This window comes from Bos grunniens, chromosome 11 (assembly GCF_055505025.1).
Source record: "Bos grunniens cultivar Pamir isolate PY7600 chromosome 11, Bosgru_T2T1.0, whole genome shotgun sequence".
NCBI classification, from domain to species: Eukaryota; Metazoa; Chordata; class Mammalia; order Artiodactyla; family Bovidae; genus Bos; species Bos grunniens.
Genome location: NC_141175.1, coordinates 79,854,801 through 79,878,717, shown reverse-complemented (window position 1 = coordinate 79,878,717; position 23,917 = coordinate 79,854,801). Strand labels below are relative to the sequence as shown.

Here is a 23,917-nt window from a genome sequence, read left to right as displayed (position 1 = left end):
AATTTCCTCTTATGTTTCTTTAACCTTTGTGTTTTATTGATTTCAAAATATTGATTTAATATTGCATAGAAGGCAAAAATCCAGGTAAAGTCATCTAAGTGGATATGCATGGGACAGACTTTTTTCTATATACCATGTTAAAGTAACACATCATTAATGGATTAAAATGTTTAAAATGATTTGGACAAATAATACAGGACAGGTGAGAATCCTTACTACCTTTTACATACGTACAGTAAAACATTTCATAATCCTTATAATATTAACTATAAAATAATTTTTTAACAGAGTAATGCCACCACCGAAGAGTGGGTTTTTTGGGGTCTTGTTTTGTTTCTCTCCAGAACTGATCCTATAGAAGGGGTGGGGAAGTAAAGTACAAATTCCCACCTCTGAGGTTTAACCATGAAAAATTTCAGCTGGGAAGATGATTTTCCTTTTACAATTACTCCTCATTATACATAATAATGAGGAATAAAGATGGCCTGGATAGAGAAAATCCACTAAGGATTTCAGAAACTCATTTTGGAAAACCATTTCACTCTCTAATAACATCAAATGATCTAACAGAGAGGCACAAAGGAGAAAAAGGGGACTGCCCTGTCTTTCCTACTTTACTGTGAATGCTCATGAACAAATACAGGTGTTAATGAGCATGAAAGTATCTAAAACATGATCCAAGGAAGAAATAAATAGCAAGTAAATCCGACATATTCAAGGTCTGCTCTCTTGATATGACAAGGCCAAACTAAACCATCATTCCCCATGTCCCACGGAACTCAAACAGAGCCAACCCAGCATCATCCTGCTCTCACCCTGGAGTGTTTTCTTGGGAGTAACACCAAGCCACTTTCCAGCAAAGTCTTCAGGGGTCAGTTAGGGATATGTTGTCATTCGACCACACTGGCTGCCTCTCTCTCCAGAAATAATGACAGGCATGTGTTTTTGAAATCAGCTCTCCCCATTTTCTAAGACAAGGATTGGAGTGCTGCCTTGAGCATTTTAGCTGTTATTAAACCAAAAGTATTTTAGTTTCTATTGAAATAATAATATTACAGCTTCTATTATTTCATATAACTATTTAACATTCTTTCTTTGAATAGCTTTCATTTCTAAAATCGACAATGTTTGTCCAGCTACTCATAATTTAAATCAGAATAAATACAAGTATTAACTTTACACTAAAAGCACTTATAGATCCCAGCTAAAAAGAAATCCAGTCCCATTTTGGTTGTACTGGAAGTCTATTTTACCAAGGCTTAAAATTAAGTGGTCCATTGACTGGGAAATGGAAATATTTATTTTACAACACATTTTTCCTAATATATAATCACTACAGAAAGTTCGAAAAAAGGTAAGAAAAAAAAAAAAGAGAGAAAAATCCCTAATCACACCAACAAAGATATAAATATCAGTCAACAGCCAGTTACTTTTTTCCTTAAGTGTAAATGCACATCTCTAATTCTAAAACACAAATTGGTTTTATTCTGTATCAACAACTTTTTTGCAATTTAAAGATATGTTAGGAGCAATTTCTCATGGCATTAAGTCTGCCTGGAAAGCCTGAATTTTTAATGGCTGTATAATATTTCAACCGGGAGATGTGCCATAACTCATTTAACTCTTTTCCTATTGTAGTTGCTTCCGACATTTGTTGTAACGGCAAACTTGTATGTGAATCTTAGAAACAGTTTTTATTATTACATTAGAAGAGACTCCAAAAGAAAGAAATACCAGGTCAAAGCAATGTGTATTTTTAAAATGCATCATGATAGGTATTAACTATTTACTAGAAATAACAATTTATATAACACCTGCAGTGTTTATGAATGTTCATTTTACTGTATCTTTTTTATTTGCACAGATATTTATCACTTTATTACTACTTTACTCAATTATTAGGTTGAAATAAATATCTCTTTGTCTAATTTGGGTTTTTCTGATAGAGAAAATTTATATATATTTCATCCATATAAATGGTATGTAAAGTCTCCATAAAATTTTGTCAATGTTTTACAGGAATCAATAAATAAATGTATACAAATTATAAGAAAACACCAAATTCTAATAATAAAATATGTAGTTACCATATGTACATATATATTTGTGGCCAATAACTTCCCTACTTCATCATTTGGCTTTATTTTTTTTTTTTTCATCATTTGGCTTTAAACTGTAACACAGAAAATCCACTCTAAGTATATATTCAAGAGAAATGAAAATACACATCTTAAAAATTTGTACACAGTTTTACTATAAGTTCATATCTCTCTAGATACAAAGCCAGTAGACTAGATTTGGATGGATCCACTAAACAATGCTATCTCACCTAAGAACTGAATATCTAACAGTAATTTCTTGCTGCCTGCTAACCAATACCTATTTAGAATTAAAATAAAAATAAAATAGAAACTTGTACACAAATGTTCATAATAGCATTATTCATAAGAGCCCCAAAGTGGAATTAACCCAAATTTCTGTGATCTGATAAATGTTTAAACGAAATGCGGTATATATACATATAATGAGGTACTATCACCCACAAAAAGAATGCAGTTCTGATACATGCTATAGCATGGATGAATCTTGAAAATATTATGTGAAAAGAAAGAAGTCAGTCACAAAAGACCACACACTGTATAATTAAATTTGTATGACATATCCAGAATAGACAAAGCAATAGAAACAGAAAATAAATTAGTAGTGGCCCAGGGCTGGGGACGGAAAAGGCAATGGCACCCCACTCCAGTACTCTTGCCTGGAAAACCTCATGGATGGAGGAGCCTGGTAGGCTGCAGTCCATGGGGTCGCTAAGTTGGACACGACTGAGCAACTTCACTTTCACTTTTCCCTTTCATGCATTGGAGAAGGAAATGGCAACCCACTCCAGTGTTCTTGCCTGGAGAATCCCAGGGACGGGGGAGCCTGGTGGGCTGCCGTCTACGGGGTCGCACAGAGTCGGACATGACTGAAGTGACTTAGCAGCAGCAGCAGCAGGACTGGGGAAGGAGGGGGTGCTGGAGAGTGACTGCTAATGGTTTCTTTCAGGGTGATGAAAATGTTCAAAAATTAGACAGTGCTAACAGTTTCACAACCCTGTGAATATATGAAGCATCTTTGACATGTACACTTTAAGTGGATGAATTTATGTATGGTATATGATTATATCTCAGTAAAGTTGTTTTTAAAATATATGTCACTATACTGTGGTCTGTTAAAGCCCCCACCAAAAAAGTGAACTTGTCTCTTGTTCTAATTTTCAGAAGTGTTTAATACTGCATATTTTTCTGAAGCTATGCTGTTAGCATTCTATAATGCTCAGAGCAATTATATTTTCTTGGGATACTGTTCCACAATTAATATTAAATAACCCTTTTTGACCTTGACCTTTAATCTTAAATGCATTTTGCCTTAAATTCTATTTCATCTCACATGTTGATGTTGCTGACTTTTCATTTATGTGGAATATTTTTCTCCAAATTTGAAATATCAAGGTTGCTTTTTTCTTGAACACGTGTACACCCGTGGCAGATTCATGTTGATGTATGGCAAAACCAATACAATATTGTAATTAGCCTCCAATTAAAATAAATAAATTTATATTAAAAAAAAAGGAAGTACCTCTTGCACATAGAGGCTTCCCTGGTGGCTCAGTTGGTAAAGAATCTGCCTGTAATGAAGGAGACTGCTTGCAATGTAAGAGATCAGGTTTGATTTCTGGGTTGGGATGATCCCCTGGAGAAGGAAGTGGCAACCCACTCCATTCTTGCCTGGGAAATCCCATAGCCTGATGGTCTACAGTCCATGGGGTCGCAAGACTCGGACACACACATCTCGGTGCTATATTTTATTTGTAAAAGTCTGAGATCCTATTCATAGGCAAATTTAATGCTTTCACTTTTACCTATTAGTACACTTATTTCTGTCATCATATATTTTATTTATTTACTATACTTTCTTATTTTCTTTCCTCTACCTTTGGTTGGAATGTTAAACTTGATTTATTTTTTTACCCTCATGATTTATATTAAGTGTCCTATTTGTGGTTATTACTCATATATTTCAGATTATGTTTCTCTAAAAAAATTAAAGAGTTAATCTATATTTGAATCTTTTTCCTGAAAAAGAGTCCTAATATTCTATCTCTTTTCTTCTCTCTCCCGTATTTAGTTGATCTGCTCCTGACTAATTTAAGGATGAACCTTATAGTTAAAAAACTATGACTTAACAATACAAATACACTTTACTGGACATTTGTGTATTGTAAAGCTCTCTGCTGTTTCCTTACTTTGATACCATTTCCTCAAGACATGACCTCCCACTTTTTGGACCTCCAATCCCACACCCACCCTCCCACATTAGGCAGGAGAGCTAGCATAAATAATTCTTTCAAAGAAGGTCTGTAACAATCAGAGAAGCTGAATTATTACAGATCCAAAACTATTTTTATTTTATTTTCCTCTCACACTGAATTGCTGGTTTGCCTGCATACAGAATTACAGGTTCAACATAAATTTTTTCTCAACTTCAAAACTACTGCATTTCTATCTTCTATTACTTGTTTTAATCAATAATAGAGCTAATATCTACCTGATTTTTCCCTTTGTAGGTAAACTGTTTTTGCTCTCTGGAAGGTCTTAAGTCAGTTCCTCCTTATTACTAGCATTCTGAAAGTTCACAGGAAGGCATCTGAGTGTAGGTCGTTTGTCACTCTTTTATTTAGTATTCAGTAGGCCTTTTTAGAGAAGGCAATGGCACCCCACTCCAGTACTCTTGCTTGGAAAATCCCATGGACAGAGGAGACTGGTAAGCTGCAGTCCATGGGGTCGCTAAGAGTCAGACACAACTGAGCGACTTCATTTTCACTTTTCGCTTTCATGCACTGGAGAAGGAAATGGCAACCCACTCCAGTGTTCTTGCCTGGAGAATCCCAGGGACGGGGGAGCCTGGTGGGCTGCCGTCTCTGGGGTCACACAGAGTCGGGCACAACTGAAGTGACTTAGCAGCAGTAGCAGCAGGCCTTTTTAGAAGACTTGTCTATCTTCAGTTTGGAGAAATTTCATCCTATTATTTCTGGGATCATAACTCCCCTCCACTCTCGTTTATCTGAAGTTCTATTAGATGAAGGTAGAAGCTTTAGATGGAAAAGGAAATGGCAAACCACTCCAGTATTCTTGCCTGGAGAATCCCATGGATGGAGGAGCCTGACAGGCCATGGTCCCACAGGGTAGCAGAGAGTCGGACATGACTGAACCAACTAAGCACAGAAACTTAAGAAGGCACTCTATATTGTACGACCTTTTGTTCATGCTTCCTACCTTTTTAAGACTACACCCTAAAGAATCTAACTCAATCTTCTACTTCATTAATTTGCTTCTAGCTGTGTCCACTCTATTTCACCTATGTGTTGTTTTTTCTTTTTTTAAATCTTAACAATTAGATTTTAAAATTCTTAGATTGGCTTAATTTCATTCTATTCCATGTTTGTTTTAGAAATGTAATAACCTTTCCTATGTTACCATGAATGTTAATCTGACTTATTTCAGAGTCTGTTGCCTGTTCATTGTTTCTTTGAGTATTGTTTATTTCTTAAGGTTGGAGCCTCGTTTTTCTATCATATGTTTTCCTCAAACATTTAGTGACTCTTGGCAGCAAGGTCATTTCAGAGACTCTCTGTGTCTGTCTCTGTATAATGGTTCTGTTCACTACCATGAGCCTCAAGTAAAAAATGTGGGATATGACGCCAGGTGTCATGTACATGTTACAAGTTTGTCTTCCAGGAAGAAACTCCTTGAGCTTTTTGACAACCAAAGGCTACCTGAGGGATCACCAAGCCTCTATGGCCTCTGTATTATACAGGCCTAGCCATTCTATATGTACCTCCTTACCTAATCCTGCAGACCTCTCCACTCTTTGACTATGACTCCGGTTAGTGAACACTACTCGTCTATATATTTTGGGGGTGTGGCTCCACCATGCTTTATTTTTCTGTGGATGTGACTCATCAGGCTTAACATCTTTTAAGAATTCTTATAATTTCGATCCACTGGTGGGACCCTTTCTTGTTTTCCCAGACTATTATCTGTTGATTAACATAAGTGAGTATTTATATAGGTACAGACACATATGTACACTTTTTCTGTCCTCTTATGGAATTTGGAACATGCCAGCGGTGGTGGAAATGTAGTTAAAGAATAGCATGAGCTCAGCCTACTATCTTGATCACTTTCTCAGTGTCACTGTTTGCTCAAGGGTATGTACTCTAGTGTTAACATGGCTATATCTCTAAATCTCAGACTCGTATATCCAACTCTGAGCTGATACCTTTTCTTGTATTTCTTACAGGCACCTCAAATGTAACATGTCCAAAACTGGATTACTCATCTTATCCTCACCAAATCTGCTCAGGTATCCTCATGACCCTTGCAACAAATTCTTCACAACTCCTTTTCACTCACATCACCAAATAGTCCCTACAAAACACATTTTATTTTTTTCCATTTCTACTGAGTGCCATTAACTTTGTCCCAGCCACCATTACTTTCACCTAGAATAGTTAGTCAACATTCAAAAACACAAATCAAATCATGTCATTCCTCTGCCTAAAACTCTTCCATTACTTCTCATTGCTGTTGGAATCAATTCACAGTTTTTCCACATTAAACACTACTCTGAATCCAAATCTGGAGACAAGGTCCCTGCTATTTACTTAAAGACCTGATGCCAACAGGTTATTAGCCTCCTGGGTTATATAAGTTCCCCTTTCCTTTGTTCCACCATCTTGTTGAGGTATTCCATAACTTCACCTTAAATTAATATAACTTCTCTTAACTATGATGCCTGTATTATAAAACTGCTATAATAGGTATACTCTTTAGATACTAGGTATTTTATCTATCTGTAACTAGATCGTCCCTTTAGGAACCATCCTTGTTGAATGAACAAGTCCAGTTAAAGCTTTGGATGCCTCTTGGTTTAACTTACTATAAAATGGGAAAACTCCAGTGAAGTCCCATATATGACAGGTTAGTCCAGGCTTTGATAGTGTGAGCCTGGGTAAAAATCCTAACTACTCTTGGACATGGCTTCTTTTCCTGTCAAATGAGGAGGGTAGGGTTGGATGATCTCAAAGGTCTCTCTCTTCCATTTCTAGTGGTCACAGATCCTATGATGTAATATAGTATTTCCTTAGAGAAAATACAGTACCTATCACTCAAATTTCATGAAAATTGTACAGAGGGTAATATTCTCCTTCAGGCCTAAGTAGAACTTTCACCAGAGAGAAAATAATTCAACTTGAGGTTTCTGGAGACCACTTAAACCAATATGGATTCATTTTACCCAGATTTACTGTCGCCCTCAATTGCCTAAGGAATACAAACTCAAGAACTGAAAATACAATAGCAACAACAATAAGCACTATTACTACTATTATTGCTACTACTACTACACAGTAACAAAAATGAAAGCTTTTAGCTCATACTGGGAAATGACAAAAACAAACTATAATAATCTAATAGGAATGAAACAGGAAAAAAAAATAACAGTAAGTACCAAAGGCTTCTTCTGGAAAGATCAATAAAGATCAATAGTTCATATGGGTTTACCAAAAGAACCAACATACTCCGCTTTATCCACATCCCCTCCACTTTTATAAAAATGTTAAAAGGAGAGGCTCTTCAGACTTGCATCTAACATTTTAATAGTGTCTAAACTGATTATAACCAATTCTGAGTCTTGATCAAAATCATAAATACCAGTATAAAAAACTCACTCCTTCCTTAGTAATTTATAATACCTAACTATCGTTCTGCAAACTGTACAACCGTTGAAAATGGGAACTTATTCCCACTGACAATTACTATACCAAGGTTTGAGTACTGCTCTCTTTTTTTTTTGTTTTTAGTACTGCTCTCTTTATTGATGGATTTCATAAATTAAATGGCCCACATTGCTTTACCTGATACATTCCAACTCCGATGTGCTTTGGCTCAATTTTCACTAGCTCAGCTAATGGATCTTGTACACGCCTTGCTATGGAAACTGAAAAAACAGAATCAGAAAACAAGTATGGCTTAATGTGAAAAGCAGTATCCAGATAATTACTGTTTTAGTTTCTTATAATACAAGCAGTTATCCCTCTTTATTCTTCCCCCCAAAAGACCAACAGTTTAACCAAGTTTCAGTCTCCCCCCCACCCCATACAAAAAGTGAATGCAAAACTTCAGGATTGATTACGTCACCAAAACTCCTAGGCACTGCTAAGCTCAAATGCATTGAAAGGGTTATATATTTGAAAAACAAGTAAAACAGTTGCTGTATTTACACAATTACCTGTTCATTTGTTAAATACAGTATGGAAGGACACCTCACAATTTAAAGAACAAGTAGATATTGTTTTATTTCTAAGTAACCCTGCATTACTATAAACATGATACACATCTTTGCATTAAATATGCTTATTAAGACTACATCTTGATAATGATGACTAATGACAGAATCATATCTTACTGCAATCAGAGATCAAGTTAGCTGGCTAGTGAATATACTTGTATCGCCTTGAATATGACTGTAAGATTAGTCTGGGAAGTGATCTGCATGCTAACTGCTTGCTCCTAACACATGCACAGTCCTAATTACATCCCTTTCCTGACCATCACATCGCATTTTTAAGAGACTTGAGAGTTAACTTCAAATATTGCTTTACTTGTGTCATGATTTTTACTTAGTCATCATTTATTATTACCTTTTTTAAAACAAAATCTCATAACTAATTTAGCTTATAAGACAAATTTAGTTGGAAAAAAGAAATTTAATATGAATCTTTAGTTCAGTTCAGCTGCTCAGTTGTGTCTGACTCTTTGCAACCCCATGGACTGCAGCACACAAGGTTTCCCTGTCCATCACCAACTCCCAGAGCTTGCTCAAACTCATGTCCATTGTGTCGGTGATGCCATCCAACCATCTCTCATCCTCTGTCGTCCCCTTCTCCTCCGGCCTTCAATCTTTCCCAGCATCAGGGTCTTTTCAAATGAGTCAGCTCTTTACATCAGATGGCCAAAGTATTGGAGTTTCAGCTTCAGCATCAGTCCTTCCAATGAATATTCAGGAGTGATTTCCTTTAGGATGGACTGGTTTGATCTCTTTCCAGTCCAAGGGAGTCTCAAGAGTCTTCTCTAACACCACAGTTCAAAAGCATCAATTCTTCATCAATATGAATCTTAAGGATAATTAAGGCAACTCTTTTTTTCCCCCAAGTAGTATAGATGCATTGAGTGTTTACATATGAACAGGATTCATTTTCTAAACACATGAAAGTTAGTCAATGTCACCTACTCATATAGAAGGTTGGATAAAATATAAATTCATTAAGTGAAAACATTAAGGTCGTTAAAGGAAATTCCATGGCTGTTTTTGTGTTAAACTGTTGAAGGACTGATAAAAGAAGTCACCTCTTAGAAGTGACTATCAGATTCTCCTGATGTGTGCCACCTCTCATCAGAGATAAGATCCATTGTAAACATCAAGTTCACTGCACAGTCATTCAAGTCTTTTTCACATCTTTTACTAGTATTGCTAAGAGATAGTGACAACGGCAACTTGCAAAACAAGCTTAGAGAGCAATAAGTTGGTATCTTATAATCTGCCTATTTCTCCCACAGAAGAGATGGGAATTCCAAGGACTTCATATACACCTATCTTATCAAATTTCACATAAAGTTAATTAGTGCAAGCATGGAAGTATAAGTGGTTTCTTCTAATAACCACATTTATAGTTACCCATTGAAACACATGCCACCAGAGACATACCTGGTATCCTCTAAAAACAAAAAAGTGAGCCCTCCACATCTGTAAGTTTCACATTCACAGATTTTGCTATGGATCAAAAATGTTTGAAAAAAAATTCCAGAAAGTTCCAAAAAGTAAAACTTGAATTTTCCGCATTAGCAACTATTTACATTGGACTTACAACTGTTTACATAACATTTACATTGTATTAGGTATTACAAGTAATCTAGAGATGTTTTAAAGTATACGGGAGGATGTGCACAGCTTATATGTAAATATTACACTATTTTATATAAAGGACAAGAGCATTCTTGTGTTTTGGTACCTGAGAGGGGTTTCTGAAACCAATCTCCTAAGGCTACCAAGGGATAATTGTATTATTTCTTTATTCTAGCCTTTATATATATAATACAATAAGAATGATTTTCAAACATATACATACATTGCAAAATACTTTCAGATTAAAGAAACAACAGTAAACCAAGCTAAGGGAACAGGCATCAGAACATATGCTGCATAGGAAGGCAATATTAGAAGTTCAATAAAAGTATATCAATAATACATAAATCTTTCAAATCTACACCTTCAGGAGAACCCACATTATGAAAACCTAAAACTCAGAAAGTGGTTACAGCATTGTATGTAATTGGTAAGTGTGAGTAGATCCCATATTTTAACATTTCTGAGATACATAAAAGGATTTTCAACTGTTTTCTACTGGATTCCCTTCCAACAATTCACTGCCAGTGTATCATTTGTTCATCCAAATATTGCTAAATATTAGCAACGATGGATTGAAAATGATGGTTTCTAGATGCCATTAATTCTACAATAAGTCCCAAGGGCTTCTGGAGTTACAGTGTACCCAGTAAACAACCCTGACAAAGATCTAATATTTCTAGGATTGGCATTTCACTTTCAGATGCTGTTCGTTCTGCGAAGTATAAAAACCAAATATGGAAGAGACAGAGGCAGGAGGAGAAACACAGATGAATACTGTTTAAAGTAGAATTTGAAAAGTAGTATGCTCAAGCTTTGAAGAGAAGATGGAGCTGTTTTTCTGCTGGCAGGATAACCAAGAGAAACGTTATGCAGCAAACAGTACTCATTTAATGATCAGGCTAACTACAGATTTCTGCAAGTTAGAGACAGAGTAGTAGTTCAGGCAAAAGGAGTCTAGTAGATTGCTGATTCAGAAAATGAAGACAGAGTAAGAGTCATGGCCCCAACCTTGCGGCACACTCATTTTGAGTTAGAAAGGAAAAGGAGGAAATGGTGGCAGAGGCAGAGGAGGAATGGTGAGGAAAGTATAGTAAAAGGAGTAAAAAAGACTTCTGGAACATGTTGAACACAGAGTCACCCTATGTCCCCGAGTTTTTACTTCTAGGTACATACTCAAAAGAAGTGAAAATATCTGTCCAAATAAAATCTTGTACATGGATGCTCATAGCAGCATTACTCATAGTAGTCAAAAAGGTGAAAACAACCCAAATATTCAACAACTGATAAATGGATGAAAAAAACATGGTATACACCAGTATGGTGGTACATTATTTGGCAATAAAAAGGAATGGGGTACTGATAATACGCTACAGCATGGGTAAACTTTGAAAACACCATACTAAGTGAAAGAAGCCAGTTGGTCACAAAAGACCTCACGTTGTAATGACTCCATTTCTATGACATATCCAGAATAGACAAATCTGTACAGACAGAAAGAAGGTCAGTGTTTTCCAGAGACTGGGAAAAAGAGAGGAAGGGGTACAAACTGCTAATTGGTATGGGGTTTCTATTTGAGGCAATGAAAATGCTCTAAAATCGGATACCGGCAATAGTTACACAACTGACTACACTAAAAAATGATGACATAAACTTTAAAAGGGTTAATTGTGTGCTGTATCTCAATGAAGTTGTTATATGTTTTTTAAATGCAGAATGTCCAAATGTATGGCAAATATTATCTATTTTTTCCCACATATGATGCCAACGCTTCTCTGTATCATAGTTACTATTCACCATTGTTCAGGAAATTCTAGTTAACACAATTGGAAAAGAAAGAAGACACGATTACTGAAAAGACAGAAATTAGATTACTTATTATTATTTGCAGATGATGACTGTCTTCTTAGAAAACCCAACTAAGTCAACTGAAAAAAATATCACAACTAGTAAGATTTCAATCAGTTGGCTGGTTTCAAGACACCCACACAAAAACTGATGCTCCATCATATGCCATCAACAACCAATAAGAAATATCATGAAGGAGAATCCATTCACTGTCTCTGTGTGCATGTGTGTGTGTATTGCATGTAAGAAAAATAAAACATGCATAACCTGTGGAAGGGATCCCAGACTGAGTGAAGATTAGCATCCTAAAAGGTAAGCAACCAGAGCTACAGCCATGTGCAGTACCCCTGAAAGCAGCATTCTCCCCTCATTTATAAGCTGTCTTATATGCAAAGGATAAAAGGAAGTATATTGGTTTTGGTCTTTAGATCCATGAAACACCTAGAATCTTAAAGCTTCCAGAGCAAATAAATGTATTGCTTAGAAGACTGTACTAAACTGTGCTGTCTTTAAAATTTTCTTTATTCTGTTATCTGAGACTATAAAGTGGAAATTTTTCAAGTTCAAAACTCACTTCATTTTTGTACTTCTCCTTGCCATCAGACAGCAACAGAGGAAGACAGGTGAATCCCCATGCTGTCTTTTATTTCATTCAAGAACTCCAAATTAGAATTTTTTCACTGTAAAAAGCTGATTAAAATGTAACTGCAATGCTCTTAAAGCACATCTTGATCCTCTAATCAGTAATTACATTTTTCAATAAGGAGCTGACAAATCTGTTGACCTAATATAAATAATCTGTATCTTGATTGCAGCACTTGTGGTGACCTGACTAGCATAAGCTTTTAAAAATTCATAGATGGTATACCTAAAAAGGGTGAAATTATTTTATGTAAATATACCCTTAAATGAGTGAAGTATCTTTTCTCTAAGGATATCAAGCTTTTTCTTTATTTTTCTTCTTTCTACATAGTCTCTATTTCTTCCATGTAGTGCATACACTCCACCCCCTGCCTCATATTTTGGCATCTGTCTTTAACAGTATAAATTTTCCTTACGTGTTAAGTGAACAACAACTTTCCATCAGAGGCAGGGTACTAAAAACCTGACTGTAAGTGCTTTGCTCAAAGGTGAGGTTTGTCAGTTGTGGGCTTCACTACAAGGTAATTTGGCCATTTCTCTGTGAAATCTCTGATCTCGGTTTCTGTATGTATTTCCTCTTGTGTTGGTTGAATCCCCTAATTTCCTGCATGGAGGTTTTAGTTCTCTCTAAGGTATCTTAAAGCTCAACATTCAGAAAACTAAGATCATGGCATTCAGCCCCATCACCTCATGGCAAATAGATGGTGAAACAGTGGTAACAGCAGCTGACTTTATTTTTTGGGGCTCCAAAATCACTACAGATGGTGACTGCAGCCATGAAATTAAAAGACGCTTACTCCTTGGAAGGAAAGTTATGACCAACCTAGACAGCATATTAAAAAGCAGAGACATTACTTTGACAACAAAGATCCGTCTAGTCAAGGCTATGGTTTTTCCAATAGTCATGTATGGATGTGAGAGTTGGACTGTAAAGAAAGCTGAGCGCTGAAGAATTGATGCTTTTGAACTGTGGTGTTGGAGAAGATTCTTGAGAGTCCCTTGGACTGCAAGGAGATCCAACCAGTCTATCCTAAAGGAGATCAGTCCTGAGTACTCATTGGAAGGACTGATGTTGAAGCTGAAACTCCAATACTTTGGCCTCCTGAGGTGAAGAGCTGACTCATCTGAAAAGACCCTGATGGTGGGAAAGATTGAAGGCAGGAGGAGAAGGGGACGACAGAGGATGAGATGGTTGGATGGCATCACTGACTTAATGGACATGAATGAGTTTGGGCAAACTCCAGGAGTTGGTGATGGACAAGGAGGCCTGGCATGCTGCAGTCCACAGGGTCGCAAAGAGTTGGACACGACTGAGCGACTAAACTGAACTGAACTGAAGGTATCTACAACATCAAGTTAATAATTATTTAATCCATTTTTTTAAAATAGGTATTCCCACTCTTGTGTATAACCCATGTCTTCTGGTGCAGAAACCTATTTAACCCTCACTAGAGAGCAATTTTCCAGTCTTCTGCAAAAGTCGAAGGAGAGTTACTCAGCTTTGTGGACTAGGTCTAATTCATTTTTTTTTAAACTGATGTGAAGTGCACATAACACAAACTTAACCATTTTAGGGTGTAACTTTCATTGGTATTTAGTACACTTACAATATTGTGCAAACCACCACCTCTATCAAGTTCCAAAATATTTTCATCACCCCCACAGGAAACCCCGAACACATTAAGCAGCCCCTCTTCACTGTCCCCTCTTCCCAGTCCTTGGCAACCACCATCCAGCTCTCTGTGTCTGCAGATTTGCCTATTCTGGACATTTCATATACATATATAAAATCATATAATATGTGACCATTTGTGCTCAGATTCTTTTGCTTAGCCTGTTTTCAAGGTTCATCCATGTCATAGCATGTATCGTTACTTCATTCCTTCTTATGACTGAAAATATTACTTCATCATATGGACAAACCACATTTTGTCTATTCACCTGCTGATGAAGATTCAGCTACTGGACCAATGCCAGTTTTTGGGTATTGTAAATAGTGCTGCTATGAGCATTTGTGTACATGTATTTGCTGAGTACCTGCTCTCAATTTTTTGAGTATATACCTGGAAATGGGATTGCTGGGTTATATGGTATTCTATGTTTAACTTGATCTCATTGTTTTTTAAAGAGACTTTTAATCCATCTTCTTATTTTAGACCCATTCTCAGCCCTCCCGAGATACTTCTAACAGTGCTTGGTGTAGTCCCTAAGTCCTCACGGTTTCTGTGATCTATTTCAGGTTAGTTCTGTTTTCAACAATGCTGTCTCAGTATTCCAATTTCTCAAGCTGGCTGAATCTCAGCTGATTTCCAGCTTCAAAACTATTGTTGCTATTTTCTCTTCCCTATTCTCCTTGTCCTAGTAGTTTATGCCTCCATTCTATCAAGTTATTGTCATTTTAATGAGATTTCAGAAGAGAGTGAATGATATTTAAACTTCATTTTAAATCAGAAATCCAAAATAAACATTTTAATACCAACTATCTACCATTCTACTCATCCAATTTAAATCCTGTCCGTATAATAAATTTATTATGAGGGGAATGTAAGCATATATAAGGATAACTTCTGTTTTCAATAAGCTGATAAACTGGTCAAAAAGACATAGTAAGATAAAGGTAATTTTCTTACATATGTTTAACACTTGTAAGAATGGTGAGGTTCTCTTATATTTGATACAGTAAACTTATGGAGGGTTGAAAGGTAAAACCCACACCCATAGGTAGGTCTCAAATGAAGTGTAAAGTCATCCCCAGCATCAATCACTAGGAAAGAGAAAGACTCCCAGTCAGAAAACAGGAATTGAAAAGGAAGTGGGGCCCTAGAAAGTCAAGAGTAGAGACTCGCAGTTTCAACATTTGATTCCAGGACCAGACACCATGAAGACTCAAAATGTCTAGGTAGTATTTTGAGTTGATATGGATCAAACAAAGTTGTTGCCAATGTGGAAACAAGCTAAGACAAAGAAAGAAGGCACATCTGCAGTGAATCACAAACTGAAGACACAGCTAGGTTTTGAAATCAGAGAGGACTATATACCAATTCCCTTTTTTATTATTTGCTATTTTAATAGTCTTATTAGAGCATTATAATTTTGTTCCCTAATAATACTGTGCAGTTATGTATCCACACAGGCCAGTAGTGGAAAGGAAATAGCAGCAAAGGGGAAGTTTGAGGGACTGCCACCACCTATGTAACATTTTTATCAAATACCCTGTTAGATGACTATCTTTCAGTCTCAACTTGGGAGGGAGGCTCTGAATTTTATTTTTTTGTAAAGTATTCCTTTATTTTAGAAGTTAATACACAAAATATTATGTACACACTTACTTGGCTATGTGGCCTCTTTAAGCCTTGGTCTCCTCATTTGTAAAGGGGGAGTAATAAATGACTCAGGGCAATTGTGAGGATTAAATAAAATAATCCTGGTAATGTATTTACCACAATGTTTCACATATATTAAGTGCTTAAAAAAGATTAGTGTTAGTAGCTCCCACTATAATTACCCTAGGTATTCCTCCTCTTAATATTTTATTACTATTTATATAAGGCAAATATCAAAATAGAACATGTCAAGGAGGCAGAGACCCCATTGAGTTGGTGTGACAGGGAAAAATTTCACTGAAGAATTTGAGCTGGGATCTGAGTTTGAAGAGGAGATCATTATAGACAGGTGACTGTATCATAGAATGAACAACTGAAAGGAAACTACAAGTTCTTTTGGATTATAAAAGAAGTCTTTAACTTTAGATTAATGCAAAAATTTTCAAATACCTATCTCCAGGTATATATTTCAAGAACAGTCAATGAAATTTGATGAGAATCTTTAAGGGGAAAAAATTAAACAAGAAGTCTATTTCCCCTAATTTGGCATTTCCTAAAACTGGGAGTTAAGATACACAAACTACTAAATATAAAATAAACAACAAAGATATATTGTACAGCAATGGGAATTACAGCCATTATCTTTTAAGAACTTTTAATGAAGTATAATCTGTAAAAATACTGAATCACAATGCTGTACACCTAACAAATATAATACTGTAAATAAATGATACTTTGATTAATAATAAATCAGTAAACACACACACACAAGTCCTTTCTAACAAAGCAGTCTAAATATCCACCTATTAAACAGAAAAATGCTCTGACCAGATCTATATTTTGCTTGTGATTCCAATTACTTTAATTAGATGTCTCAAAATATCTTAATTCCTTCATACACAAGATTTAAACTATTCCACAACACAGAAATCAGAGCAATTTTATACAACTAAAATCAAATCAGGCTGATTGAAACAATACACTAATGGCAATTCATATTAGCAAGACAAGAGAAACTGATCATTCAGCAAATATTTTGCAACAGACTCAAAGTCTGTAACTGTTTATGCATTTGCACTTTAAATATTTTTATGTTAACATATTACTTTTCTCCAACAAAAAGCTGTTAATAGTAATATTTCATAATAATAATGAGAGCTGAGAGTGTTTTACTGTACTACTAACTCTGCAGCATTTAATTTTACTAATAATGTTTTGGGCTAATTTTTCACCATACTCTAGAATACTGTGCAGTGTTCCTTAAAAGCAGTTTTCTTCCGCCTCTTTTCCATAATGCACAGTATTATTCCAATCAAATACTTTCTTTCTAATATGCCCGTAATACAGCTTCTAAAATTCCTTAGATATTTAAATATTTTGCTTGCTCCAAATTTAAGTCCAAAATACTAAAATCACACGCTTTTATGATGGTCCACAGTTTCTTACCTGCACTTCTCAAATTAGGGTCCAGTTCTGGCATCTCTTTGTTAGCTTCAGGGCTGACACTGTAGATCGATGCTCCTGCTTCACTGACGATACTGAGAAGAAAGAAAAGGGGAATATTATTTGCCAAACTTTCTGCCTGCCCAAAAAAAAAAAAAAAAGAGTGAGAATAGGTATTATAAGAGAACTGAAGGGCAAAGCACTCTCTTTAAATTTCAATGGTATCTATACTATTTGATTATTCATTAATATAAGTGATTAAGCAATGTTTGTTTCTTCACATAGGAAATACACAGGCTTAAATCCATAATGAATTCATTCAGTTGTTTTCTGTCAGTAGTAATAAGAGAGAGTTTATAAATGAACACAATGGATACTCCTCCATGAGGCCAACAAAATTTTCAGAATACTTAGCTTCTCTGGTGCTTATAATCCATTTATGACTCTTGTCTGAATTAATCATTCTAAAGCATCTTGGAAAGCACAGACATGTATGTGGATACGTGCATATGTGGATACACACAAAAACTATTTCCATAAATGCTGCCCTGTTGTTGTTTAGTCGCTAAGTCATGTCTGACTTGTGGCTCCATGGATTGTAGCTCACCATGCTCCTCCATCCGTGGGATTTCCCATGCAAGATACTGGAATTGGTTGCCATTTCCTTTTACAGAGGATCATACCGACCCAGGGATCGAACTTACGTCTCCTGCTTGGTAGGCAGATTCTTTACCATTGAGCCACCTGGGAAGCCTTCACCATTATTATTACTTGGTTATAATTAACAACAACAATGTGAAAAGGAAGAAGATCAGACACCCTACTTCTTTTCAGGAGGGTTTCAAGTCATCCTTTCAGTAAACTTGAAACATTATCACTTTAGGCAGATTTTAAATCATTTCTTGTTTCTTTAATCCAACCATCATACAACCTCTTTCTTTCTTCTCTGGCTCCATATACTTTACAAACCACACTGGCAGCACTCTGTTACAGATGACAGTTGTACAGAGGTTGGCATTTGTACAGTTTATCTAACATTTTAAAATTATGGGCTTTCTTTATGATATAATACATTAAAAATCATCTACTTTAAGTGTTTACAATACCTTTGGTTCTCTACCATGTGACTATCTAGGTGTCAAGATTCAAAAGTAGAAACATGGTTGGTGGTGCTTAATTTTTGATCTACTCTTAGGAACCTCTCCCTTTCTTGCTCTTCAGTAGTTACTTCAATTATGAGACAAGTTGAGCAGATAACTTCTAACATATTGCTCCACTGTAACCACTCAACAATGATAAGTAAAATGTGAAACAGTTAGTTTGCTACTCCAAAGAGTTCTTTGCAGAACTCCTAATTGAACTTTGATGATTATAAGCCTCTGAGACTTGAGAGGATTACTTGGGGCAACAAGAAGATTTATATATTTTTTGCAAACAAGATCTATTATTCCAAATTTCCTAACAGGGAAAATGAACACTCTTCAATTGGAAAGTGAGGCTGCTCATCTTGTTCCTCATCAAACTCTCATCAAGATATAGTAAGAGGTACATATTACATACAAAGCACAAAGCCAACCCCTTTATGTAACTGAGGATAAGAATATTCAGCCACCAGCTATGGAAAATTTAGTTTCAAACACAAATGAACACTCAGCCTAACAAAGTTCTTTTCCAAAAAAGAAAAAAACCCAGAGTATCCATGAAGTGCAGGCAGGACCAATTATTAAGAGAAAAGAGTATTTTAAAAAATCTTACCACAAATTTATATTCTGTCATTGCCAGAAGCCTCCAAAATTACCACTATTTGAGCAAAGGGAACTTAAACGGTAAATAAAAATTCCAATTAACTGTGGGCTTTAGCAATTGGGTACCTGAGAATTTTCTGGGTGATTCACTGTCTCTTGGAAGTTATAATTCTCAAAAGACTGAGGGAAACTGTTGCAAAGAAAAACACTCAGATAATAAATATTCCTCCAAATACCATACTGCCACTTCTTTTAAACAGAGGAATACAAAACAGATGTGACACGCTGCACCCAAAGATTTTAGATTAACATTAATATTAAATCAATACAAAATGTAGTAAATTTTATATGCTTTAGTTACTAGATAGCATGGGTCCAATAAACAGTTCAGTACTAAGCACAGATCAGGACGCTTAAATAATTAAATGAGCAGAAAAACCTCAACACTGATTACTTCAATATAAAACATATAAGGATCTGAGAAGTGTATGTAGCAAGAATTAAATGAAATAAATCAAGCTGGGAGTGGTGATGATTTTTTCCAGGAGAAGCTGCTAAGAACAAAAGTTACAGCATTTGCCCTCTTCCTTTTTTTTCTTTCATATTTAGAGTTTAAGGATAGATATTATATGTGAGATTTTACAAGGTGCTCTGCTTATTAGGAAGTTTCCCAATAAACTATTAAAAATTATTCCAATTATCTCTAGCATATTTTGAGGAAAGCAAAAGTAAACTTTGCACAATATCCAGATATCTAACATTTAATATGTATCATATATCACAAAACAAATTTCACTCAGGTGTAAACTAATTAGGCTCATAATCTTAGCAATTTGATTATTTTATTTATTTTGCCATAAAACAGACAAGATTTTGAGCAAAATTTATAATTTTGGGGAAATTTAACTAACAGTTCTATCTGAACTCAAAAGTTTTAAGATTATTACAATACTTAAAATACCTTCAAATTGCTTGTTTTGACAAATGTGTAAATAAATAATACGGTATCTCAAACTTTAAATATACAAAACTACATTTCAGAAGTGTGCTAATTCTCTAGAATGAAACTGATCATTCTTAAAGCACTTTATCTAAATCAGCACTAGAGTCTTTCTAGGTCTTTTATTAAAAAATAAAATATATATATATAAACCACACTCATAACCTAAAAAACCAAGTGTAATGCCCATAATATAGATGCATTTACTTTTAAATTCTTTGAAAATGTTTTAAACAAAAAGTCTGCAAGTGAAAAACACTCATTTTTGTTATTGCAAGTAAAAGTCAATGCCGTTACATAAATCTGTAAAATAACATTTACAAAAATAAATATAATTTATTTTTAAAAATATATTTAGACCACAGAATTTATTTCTACACAGTTTATAAGTCTCTTCTACCAAGAAAAATTGTACATTGATGAATCTTTTAGAGCCACACTTGCAAGTATTCTTCTTACAGTGACTACTCATTCTGATAGTAAAAGAGTGGTAATTCCTTTTGCCAAATTGAGACGAAAGAATTACTTTTATGAGAGAGGAAAACTAGCTGTTTTTTTTTTTTTTTTTGGTTACTGGGCTAATAGTTTTCATATTCATTTACAAGGTTGCTTGAAGCCTCAGTATGAGTCTCCTTCTCTCTTCTTATTTCCCAGATATGAAAATAGCTTTTCTGTTTTTCTTATTTTAAAATAAATCACATGCTTCCTACGTTAAAAAGAAAATTTAATTCAAAGTTAACCTACTTAAATGAAAACAAAATTTATATTTAGTAAGGTACCAAAAATCACCCAGGATATATTTGCTTAAACTAATAAAAGCTGATGTTTTCAATTTTTACAAAAGTATACTAGAATTTCTTAAGTTTTATCAATATCTAGCAGTTTCCTTTTCCTCCCTCCTTCTGCCTACCAAAAAAAAAGGTACTAAAAAGTTCTGATGCTAAATGCATAGCTCATTTCACTAAAGTCTTAAAAATAATTTATCTAAAAGAAGTTCTTCTAAATTTTCAGACTGAGAAACATTTATATGAAAAGAAGGTAGGTAAATGACTTGACTTAAATTTCTTAACAAGTAAGACAAAGTGTCTAAAAAAGTTAATCATTTGCTTTGCTATGAGGTAATCTGTTCTGAAGTATGAAAGAATAGTTGTTTGTATTTTGGGGATAGGAGTCAAGGCCAAAAACTAAATCACCATAAATAAGGATTTACTGTTTAAAGAATACTTATTTTTTTTAAAATCAATTTTAAATTCCTTTATTTAGTGATGAATTGTCATTTCAGGGAGTCTCAAATGAGCAATATCTAGTCACTTTAAAAACTAAGGTGGATTCATTTTGATATTTGGCAAAACTAATACAATTATGTAAAGTTTAAAAATAAAATAAAATTAGAGAAAAAAAAAAAAGAAAAAAAAAAAATAAAAACTAAGGTGGGAATTCCCTGCGGGGTCCAGTGGTTAGAGGACTCTGTGCTTCCACTGCAAGGGGCACGGGTTCAATCCCTGGTCGAGGGAACTAAGATCCTTCAAGCCTTGCATGTAGCCAAAAAAAATAAAAACTAAGGTAATCTGGTGATCCTAAGGATGCCAGGAAACAAGATCCCACACTGTTAAGGATGTTTAAACTGTAAAACTCTTTTCGGATGGTAACTTGAAAATAAAGATCAAGTCACAAAATAGCCATTCTTTCTGAACTGGCTAATATGTTTTTAGGAACTTATATGAAAGAAATTATAATTTACACAAAAAAATAAATAGTGCTATTAATCATAGCACGGCTCTGAATGAAAGAACCTGAAATCAGAATGCCTATCATTAAAGGGTTCTTTAATGAAAAACTATACTGTCATCAGAGTATTGTTGTGAAGCATTAAGTGCAAAGGCTGGTTATAAAACTATGACATAAGACCAATTTTGATATTTTTAAAATATAGGTATATAAAAAGAAAAAAGAAACATTTATGGTAATGTTAACAGTGCTTAACTATCAGTTATTCCTTTAAATGAATTTTTGTTTCTTTAAATTTTTCTGCAATAACTATTTATTTGTAAAAATAAAAAGTTTATAAAATTCAAGTTTAAAATGACCATTGTTTATCTGGCCAGGAGATCTGATATCACATAATATCCAACACTCTTTTTAACCAAATTTTCTTTGAAAATTATGAAAGTTATTTTGAACTTAAATGTGGGTAAACATCATTGGTTAGTAATAACCTCCAAACTTGACTCCTGTGAGACCTCAAACAATATGATATTGTTTTATAACATGAAAGACAAGTGACTAAAAAGAAAAGTCAAGAATAACTCTCAATTTGTACATACAGGTCAAAAAGCAAATGCATGATGAAAAATTTTACAATATACAATATATTATGTGTCTTTAAGTTATAACTTAGTCCTTGGCCTGTGAATCAATCTACCAAGTCAATCAATCCACCAAGTGAATCACCACAGCAAAATCAATTCACTATCTACCACAAAAAAGATGTGAGGTGACATGGTTATACACCAGGAAAGTAGTGTGTGGAAAAAACACACACTAAAAGCAAAATATGGTGAAACAGAAATAGAGCAGAAATACACAACCTCAAAATTACAAGGACACCGAAGTAATTTACCTGTAGGTATGTAACACTAGCACCATCTGGTGGAAGACCAGTTAGAAGCAATTCTCCAACTATCACAGTTTTTTTAGAAAATTTCTGAGTTATCTTTCAAAGAATGAGCATTTTCCAAAGAGAATGAGTCTAGCAACGGTAGAGTAATTACACAGAGGACCCATAATAAGCCTATGAGAACTTAAAATGTCTACCAAACAGAGGGTGAATGTACCCTGGGATGGACATCCCATCATATCCACAAAGCGGAATTTTAACCATACAGAATTCTCTGGGCTACTTTTCCTTCAGTGTCTCATATCATATCAGATGAACACCGTTAACCCACAAAAGAAACCTAAAAAGGACAAACCCAAATTAGCAACTTCCAAACAGAATTGTAATTTGGAATTTGGGGTTCCTCAAAGTACCAGCTACCTACTCTCGTGGCCTCTACTCAACAATGGTACTCAGGCCACAGGAGAATCTAATTCTGGTTTACGTTTAAAATGACACTGAGCTGCTACAATGTACCGCAATGAGTCAAAACAATTACATTTAAATCACTTTTACGGCTGTCAGTGGGCCATTCACAGGTAAAGATGACAAAAATCACTGGTACCTTCAAATGCCGTCATGGGGAAAGCCAATCACCAAACTGAGGGACAAAGACACAGAGCTTCTCTCCATTTGTAGGTGGTTGGGCCCCTCTACCGAGGCAGAGCAGTTTCTGACAAAGAATGGAACCAGCAGAAACTATGGGTCTCTACCATTCTCCAGGGCAAGCGTTCCTTTCATTTTCTTTCTCCCTTCCCTTCACTGTCTTCTGTTTCCCTTGGAGAAAGAAAAAAAAAAAAAAAAAAGCCTCCTTGCCACCCCCTCTCCCCCCATCTACATTTGAGTCCAACATGAAGTTGATACAAGTAATGCACGATACCACTAAATGAAGCTCATGGAAAAGACAGTCACAGGAGCAACCAAGCAGGAGGCCTGATGCTTAAGTGAGTTTACACTGGGCACATGGAGAAGAGCCCCACTGTACCAGGACTAGAAAAGCAGGCTCAGAGAACAGAACACTAACCATGGAATAGGCTGTTGTTTGCAGCAATACTGTAAACATTTCACATTCGCCACTAACAAGTTCCCAAAACTAAGCAGCCAAGGAAGAAACACTCATCTAATTTTACAATTAAACTGTGCTTTGGTCAACATTTTGAAATGTCCTGATTTAAAAAGCATGATGTTAACCTCCCTACCATCCTTACTGCCCAAACATAAAAAATGTGCTTCTCCTGATTCTTGCTGTTAA

General features: G+C 35.2%; 1 protein-coding gene across 18 annotated transcripts in view; it reads right to left on the bottom strand.

Annotated features, from left to right (window-relative positions):
* The window catches only part of SRBD1 (S1 RNA binding domain 1), a 244,657-nt gene that overhangs the window by 82,025 nt on the left and 138,715 nt on the right, over positions 1-23,917 (bottom strand). For 14 of the 18 annotated variants that reach the window (XM_086327142.1, XM_086327143.1, XM_086327144.1 and 11 more), the window contains 2 exons: positions 17,268-17,359; positions 7,961-8,043 (listed from right to left, as the gene is read on the bottom strand). In XM_086327142.1, coding sequence (XP_086183268.1) covers positions 7,961-8,043; positions 17,268-17,359 — 175 coding nt within the window. Of the gene's footprint in view, positions 1-2,139; positions 3,042-4,165; positions 5,135-7,960; positions 8,044-17,267; positions 17,360-23,917 lie in introns of those variants that run through there. The other 4 variants (XM_086327153.1, XM_086327155.1, XM_086327151.1 and 1 more) reach the window with 4 other exon arrangements.